Source organism: Saccostrea echinata, unplaced genomic scaffold (assembly GCF_033153115.1).
Source record: "Saccostrea echinata isolate AGI-Se365-2 ecotype Australia unplaced genomic scaffold, CSIRO_AGI_Sech_v1 ptg000036l, whole genome shotgun sequence".
NCBI classification, from domain to species: domain Eukaryota; kingdom Metazoa; phylum Mollusca; class Bivalvia; order Ostreida; family Ostreidae; genus Saccostrea; species Saccostrea echinata.
The window spans coordinates 7951509-7960123 of record NW_026889785.1 but is presented as its reverse complement, the minus strand read 5'-3'; the positions used below and the strand labels follow the sequence as shown (position 1 = coordinate 7960123).

Below are 8615 nucleotides of genomic sequence, written 5' to 3'. Positions count from 1 at the left end.
TGCCTAAGATACAACATTATATACAATAGTTGTGAATAGTTTTTATATAGGGAACGCTATAGAAACGCTGATTAATGTCGTTCTAGCTATGCTATGGATTAAACTGATATAGACAATGTAGGTAACCATTCCGCGAATTCAACAAACCGCAATCGTGTCAGAGGAGAGAAAAACGTGAAAATTACAACCCGTGAAATTAATCCCCTATACAGTACTTTATTTAATACCCAGGAGCAGAGAAGAAGATTTTGAAAGAATTAATGCATTTTCACTATACAATTAATAGAGCCGCGCCCTAACATCAGAACCACTGACCCTGGGGCCATGAAATTCACAATTTTAGGAGGCACTCTTGCTCATCATAACTATAAACTTGGTTAGTGTATTTAATACCCAGGTACAGAGAAGAAGATTTTCAAAGAATTAATGCATTTTCACTATATAATCAATAGAGCCCCGCCCTAACACCAGAACCCCTGACCCTGGGGCCATGAAATTCACAATTTTGGAAGAGGCATTCTTGCTCTTCATAACTATGTACTAAGTTACTTTATTTGATACCCAGGTTACGCACGTTGCACGACGACGGACGAAAACGGATAGCAATAGGTCACCTGAGTGACTCAGGTGACCTAGAAATGCCAGGGGAAAATCTAATTAGAATTTATGTGAAGAGAAAGTATTTTATAGCAGTTTGGGACATAGAATTAACATAAAAAACAGTGCGGCGTCATGCTATGAAGATATATATGATGGAAATTTATATACAAATTTATATGACAATAGGAACCAAAGTTTATAAGTAGCAACGCATCTATTTGAGTACATGTATTTTTATATAATTACTGATGAACTGCCTTTAGGATGACATTTAATCAAGGTTTTAGGTCATAGAATCAGATTGATATAAAGTAAATTATCTTATTTTTTCACTGTTGAATTTGGCCTTTTTGTTGATTTCTTTAGCCCCGCCATGCCCCCCCCCCCCTTTGGACGCATGTTGCTTTGGTCATTTCATTTAAGAAATTATAGCAAGGGAAAGAGCAATCTTCCCCCTGGTAAATCCCAACAGAAAGACACAGCAGGGACATCACTTACTACAACATGGTCATTATGCACCTCTGACAATGGATATGATCACTCACCTGCAAAGACCGTGTTATAATTACAGATCAGCTCTCAGTTTTATATCACTTATTGATCCCAAAAGCTTTAAGAATAACACACCATTGAATAATTATTTAGACTCTGCATGAAAAGTTGGAGTTCTATATAACTCGCATAGTCCATCTGTGAATCTGTCAACACATTTATTGTTTTGTAGTTAACTTTGAGGTCACAGTTAAATTTCATAAAGTGAGATAAAGATTTTTTTCCCGTTTTCATTTAAAGCACCACCACCTGCAGCTTTTGTAAAAGCGAAGTTCAGGTCAATATAAGGAAGTTTACTCATTATTACAACCAACAATATATAAGGACCTCTCTAGGAAATGAAATAAAACGAAACTCAAGTACATCTACTAAGTTGTTACAAACCACCTTTACCAGAACAAAGAAAGAATGTGAAAAAAAAATATGTAAAAAGAAATCTTGCTAAAGTACAAAATGTAAACCATGGTTTAACAGAGAAACAGACTCCCCTAGAAAGGATTAAATTAGCAGAGCCAAAAATATCGCATACACAAGTTCTCCCAGAGGAAAAGAAGGCAGAAGAGCTTGGATCAGCAGATCAACAAGTTTTCCCAGAGGAAACAGGAAAATCCACTTATGCATCATTTTTTACATACTGTGTGTATGTAAGATCTTTTCATCGTCAACTTTCCTTATTGAGGTAGTAATAATTATATCCCACAATCACCTGCATGAAATATTAAAGAAATAAGATATTTTCAGATTTTCATTGGGATATGACATGTTTATGGGTTGTTCTACATTTGATCACGTAATAACTACATGTCACATCCCGATGAAATTCTAAAAAATGAAATATAATTTCTTTTATTTACATTTTATTTGCGTTGCATAGCAAAATTTGCACTAATTTGGCATTTTTATGGAAATACAACATTACTTACATATACGACATCATAGAACTTCCAAAAGTATCGTGCAGTTTGATATTCGCAGGAAAGTCTGATCACGTGACATACTGCATGTCATTGAAATTTGAGTGTCAATTTAATACGTACTGTCATATAAGGAAAGACATTGGCAAATGTAAATATATGGAAATAAAGAACAGTATTCAAGCTCAAAAATCCATTCAAAGTATACAACTCAGAAACAGAGCAAACACGGACCTCTTAAACATCAGAAGTGGGATCAGGTGCCACGTTGATTACGTCTCCCAACTTATTCGATAGTCACGTGCATACTTTGATTTTTTACCCGAGGCAGGATACCGACAGATAAGTTGATGTTACAGGGGTTTCAACAATCTCGTATAAAGTCAGCATTTCTTAAATTCTATGGTCGTTTTTTATGAATTTGTTAGCAAATATAACCATTCATGGAACCGTATGTTGGAATAATTGTAAGGCCTTTGTTTATATTACTGAAGTTGACTACGGAATGTTCCGTCTACCTGAACTATACGTAAGGCTCAAGGTGGGTGTGACCGGTCAACAGGGGATGTTTACTCCTACTAGGCACCTGATCTGACCCCAACTCTGGAATTTCCAGGGGATCGTGTTTTATGCCTGCTCACAATTTGTATTTATTATAGATTTTAATTAGATCGATCACTTCCTTATTTTCACCTTGTTACTGAATAACAAAAAATGTCTTTTCACAAACTATTTCGCTTTAGAACCGCCTCTGATCTTCTTGGTTGATTGAATAATACTTCTTACTAATATCCTTCTCCTACCTCTCCATTTGGGGCAATTGTAATATACGGAAGCTATAACACTTGCCCGCGTTATATAACGAACAGTAGTCAAGCTTACTACAGAATGTTAGTAGGTCTGGCTACAGTACGAAATAGTTGCTCTGGCTACAGTACGAAATAGTACCTCTGGCTACAGTATGAATTAGCATAGCTCTGACTACAGAATGTAATAGTAGCTCTGGCTACAGTATTCAATAGTAGTTCTGGCTATCATGATTAAGTAGTAGCCCTGGCTACAGACATAAAAGTGGAAGATCGGGCTACAAAATGTTAATAACGTTATCAATTTAAGTTAGGTGGACTTAGTCTACCAGTTAGCTCTGTCTATTTTTAATTTCAACTGTATATAGCTATCACTTCAAGGGTAGTGAAGCCAAACTTTACATGGTTGTTTGCATATATCATTGCATTAATTCAATTTTACAGGATGGCATCCAACCCGAAACGACGCCGTACACGTTAAGAAGAACAACACCATAGCAAGCCTGATGAGATGCGCGAACTGGTGGAGAAGTGTACGGCCGCCACAATACCCCTAGTTCAGGAAACAGTCATAAAATGCCTTGAAAAATTCAGACAATTTGCCACTGCTACATCATCTTAAACAGACTCTACAGTCACGCAAACCTCAGTGTCCTTGACACCACAGTCAACTAACAGTTCAACTTCGAACCAAGAAGCAGGGTCTTTGACGACAGGATCATCAATCTTCTCATGCAGAGATCACTTCTGCAGGTACGAGCAAAGACGACTCCCCCCCCCCCCCCCCCCCCCGCTCACAATCCCTACCCACCACAGGAATTGCTAAACCAGTGGGCCTCGGGGTTGATCCAAAATCAAAGCAAAAATCTTTGCTAACCAGTGTGTCGAGTTAAGACTACTGATTCCCAATACCAATTTTGACCAGGAATCCACATTTAAGACGGTGGAACAAGATGGCAACTTAATTTTTGTTAAAACAACTGACACTACTAAGATCCAAACCCTTGTTCAGTGGACAGATGCACTTCATGTGTTTGTCGCAATTTACTGTCAAAAATATCCAGAGAAGGTTAGTCACCTTATGACATACGCCCCGATTTTACGCGGTATTGCCAAGTCTTGTGGGGAGGATGCTGCGATTGAGTATGATGAAAAATTCCGTCAGTGGCGACATCACACCAACTGCATGTCCCTGGATTTAAAAAAAAAATGCTGAGCTTTTTCAAGAAGCAGTTATGGCTGAAGTAGATGTCAAGACCGAATTTAGGAAACAGCCCCTTCGTGCTATCCCATGGAAGCATAACTACTGCTTCTTATAAAATAACAAAGGTTCCTGCACCAAACCAAACTCCACGTATGCACATACCTGCCAGAAATGTGCAGGACGACATTCTAAAATACAGTGCACCAATGGTCGCCCTACCTTGTCAAGTACCAGCCAATATAAATCAACCCATGTCAACTCCCACGTTAACAGGCTGCTCAGCCCCCCAAAAAAGATTGATTGCTCAATATCTACACCAATTAATGCGAGTGTATTATAGAAAATTATTTACAAGAATATGACCAAGAAACCACACACTTCCTAGTGACAGGCTTCTCCTGTGGTTTTAAAATTCCCTATGTAGGTCAGCGACAGTTTCGCTTGTCTAAAAACTTACCTTCTTTAAAGGTGCTTAGACACAGATTTGAAGTTAATAAAGATTATTTTATGAAATATACAAATAATCACTCTTAATTGACGGAAGTTACATGTAAGTCATATGGAAAGAAGAATCATTTAGGTACAACTTGTTTAAGCACACTCACAGGAAGTGAACTGTGGTACAACTTAACAAATTCCTCAACTTCCTCTTCACAATTTCCCGCTGAAGCAGTCACATTGTTAGTTCCAAGTATAGCTAAAAATCTACCATCATCGGCAAGATGCCTCCAGTAAGAACAAAAAGACGGACACTCTCAAGAAGACAGATTGAAACCCAGCAAGTGTCACCATCCAGGGGACGACCAAGGCCTAGGAATCAAAAGAGAACAACGGATGGCGCTTCCCAAACATCAACGTCCGCAGCCATTGTTAATGTGGCTGCACAACCCGATTTCGCCAACTCAACAGACGAATCCAACAACGCAAACGGTGAGTCAATAATGAATCTACCAACTATTTTTGAGGAAGCAACACCTCAGACTCTAGAATTTACACCTTTAGACGTAGATGAATATCAGCCAGTTCAAACTCAAACTACTTTTGACCCATTAAGTGGTCACATTCCACCTAAACTGAAACAAAAAATATGGGAGGGTAAATTCATTGATTTGGCCTTACTGTTAAAATCCGCCCGGGAATTGGCTAATGAGATGGACTCAAAGGGGGAATTACAAATTAGGGATGGGAAAATGTGCTTAATTAAACAAAAGTCCAATACATACTTGTCTATAGACAAGTGGACGTCTGCCTTTATCATTTTCTCCAGCGTTCTACTGGAGAAATACCGCACTAGGGCACAAGAGTTGCTAAAGTACATGCGTGACATTCGTCTCGCTGCATCAAGGTCTGCGGGTTGGTTCAGGTACGATGAACAGTTTAGATTAAGAAAGGTTTCTGACCCCCATTCATCATGGGGCCAAATCAATAGTGAACTTTGGTTACTTCATATCACCAATTCTAATGTCACATACAATTCAGAGCCAACACCCAAATCTCGTATGCTCCCTTACAATCAGCAAAACAGGTCAAATTTACAAATGACTACCCATTATTGCAACATTTATAACAGTGGTAAAAAATGTCAATTCTCCCCAAATTGTAGGTTCAGACACTCCTGCAGGTTGTGCAGCGGGACCCATCCAGCAATCAACTGCAGAAAACAACAGTCCAACCACTAATTACCCAGTCCCGTCTAACACCAATATATACACATTGTGCAACACACCAATCAAAATAACTCCACTGCAAACATTTTTAGAAACATACAAAGAGAAAGAATTTTTGATAAATGGTTTTCAATTTGGTTTTCAATTACAATACAATGGCCCCAGAAGACCCAGAGAAGCTAAGAATCTAAAAAGTGCATATCAGCACCCTGAAATTGTTCAACAAAAAATCAACAAAGAATTAGGTCTAAAAAGAATAGGTGGCCCCTTTCAGCATCCCCCTTTCCCAACACTTCAGATTTCACCTCTAGGACTTGTACCTAAAAAAGATGGGGATTTCAGACTTATCCACCACCTATCATACCCAGAAAATGACTCCATCAATTATTACATAGATCAATCAGCTTGTTCAGTTCATTACTCCCACATTGATGATGCAGCAGGCATGATCGCCCTTATGGGAAAAGGTACATTGTTAGCTAAATCAGACATCAAGTCAGCATTCAGACTCATACCTGTCGCCCCCTCCGATTTTGATTTGCTAGGTTTTAAATTTCGTGACGAATATTATTTTGATAAAATGATGCCATTTGGTGCCTCTATCAGTTGTGCAGTCTGGGAAAAATTTGCTACTGTATTGCACTGGATAACCCAGAATATTTCACGTAACCCAAATATCTTGCACTACCTTGACGATTTCTTATTCGCAGGCAAATCACATTCTCAACAGTGTGCAAACACTCGATCCGTATTTCAAAATATTTGCCAAGAGTTGGTGGTCCCAATAGCACAGGAAAAAACCACAACCCCTTCCTGGGTATAGAACTAGACACAATAGAAATGGTAATGAAACTCCCACAAGACAAGTTGGCCAATCTTCAACATACCTTCCAAACTTGTTTGTCTAGCAAAAAGATCACCCTTCAATCCCTACAATCCCTCATTGGCCTGCTTAATTTTGCATGTAAAGTAGTGGCACCTGGGAGAGCATTCTGCAGGAGGCTAATCGATGCAACCATAGGCATCCGGAAGCCGCATCATAAGTTAAGAGTTACTCTAGAAATGAAAGCCGACTTGCTAGTTTGGTTGAAATTCCTACAAAATTACAATGGGGTCACTGTAATATCAAACAACATATGGACATCAGATACCTTCTTGCAGCTATTTACTGACAGCGCTGGGGGGCAAAATGGGGGGTTCGGAATCTTTTTCTCTGGGAGTTGGGCTTACTCAAAATGGCCACAAGATTGGGTGCAATCTGAAATCATCCGAGGTATGACATTTTTGGAATTGTTCCCAGTATATGTTGCAGTTCTGATCTGGCACGAGTCTCTAGCAAACATGCGTATATTATTCCACATAGATAATATGGCCGTGGTACAGGTTTTGAACAACTCCACATCCAAATCTAACAAAGTAATGAAAATTGTCCGAGAATTGGTCCTTATTACTCTACAGTACAATATCACAATAAAAGCACAGCATATTCCAACTAAACAAAACTCTATAGCAGACTGTATTTCTCGTTCACAGTGGACAAAATTCCACCAGCTGGCACCGGACGCAGAACAGTGGCCCACACAACTTCCACCCCAGATATGGAATATCTGGTCGCCGAATCAGAGCGATTAATTCAAAAATCTATCTCTCAAAACTCCAAACAGGTTTATAATGCAGCCCTTAAAAAATTCCATGGCTTTCTCAAATCATACAATCTAAAAGAAATTTGGCCCATACCTCAGACATAATCCTGAACTTTATTGCTTATTTGTCAATACAAGGGCTTTCCGCAAACACAGTCGAACTCTATGTACGGGCACTTTCCTTTTACCACAAGCTAAAAGGATTACAGGACACCACTAAGTCATTTCTTATAGCCAAAGCACTTGAAGGTCTCAAACGATCAATAGGTAGAGCAGTGGATACCCGCTGCCCAATCACCCGCCCTCTGCTTAGAGAGTTAATCTTATCTCTACCCGCAATATGCTCCTCACCATATGAAGCCACGTTATTCACGTCTGCATTTTCACTTGCTTATTTTGGCTTACTCAGGGTAGGGGAATTTACCAGCACAAACAAAGCGAAGTACTCGCACTGTATAAAATTTCAAAATGTAACAGTACATAACACACACTCACACATTAAAGTAACTATCCCTCACTCAAAGACAGATCAAAAAGCCCATAAAACAACACTCATCATTTACAAAGAGTTGGATACTGTCTTGTGTCCAGTTCGAGCTGTCAGCAGTTATTTGAATATTCGCCCCTCAACATCACCCTTAGACCCCCTCTTCATTCACATCAACTCAAAACCTTTAACAAGATATCAATTTAACGCAGTCCTTCAGAAAGCCCTTGTCTCTACAGGTAAACACGGGCATTTCTGTACCCATAGTTTCAGAATAATGAGGGAAACAGATATGGCCTTACATGGGGTGTCAGATGAGGTCATAAAAGCGTCAGGCAGGTGGAAGTCGCAAGTTTACTCCTCTTATGTCAGAATGTAGTTAGTTTATAACAAGTTAAGCCAAAAAAAAAACAAAAACAAAAAAAAAACAAAACTTTCTAATCCAAGCAAAGTTTTTCAGGTGTCCTGAAAAACATTTGGATAGTGGGATCCTCAATCCCTTATTGGGCCGGAGAGCTTGCTGCCACCCAGCCGGGTGGCAGGAACCTTAACCTACCAGCCTGCATCAAATGGCATGCCATAAGGGGATTGCATTGGCAACAACTTGACCCTCACATCTAGAAATTGCTGAAAAACTTCACCCCCCTGAATTTTTAGTTATTCACCTAGGTTCAAATGACTTGACAACAGAAGGTTTGACTAGTAAAAAACTCATAGAAGAAATACAGTGCACATTCCTAGG

At 39.2% G+C, this 8615-nt stretch overlaps 1 protein-coding gene across 1 annotated transcript; it reads left to right on the top strand.

Moving 5' to 3' along the window:
- Positions 1 to 6583: 6583 nt before the first annotated feature.
- LOC133199966 (uncharacterized) lies at positions 6584 to 7375 on the top strand. The gene has a single exon (XM_061335746.1). It carries the CDS (start codon positions 6584 to 6586, stop codon positions 7373 to 7375), a length of 792 nt encoding a protein of 263 aa, XP_061191730.1.
- The last annotated feature ends 1240 nt before the right edge of the window (positions 7376 to 8615 follow it).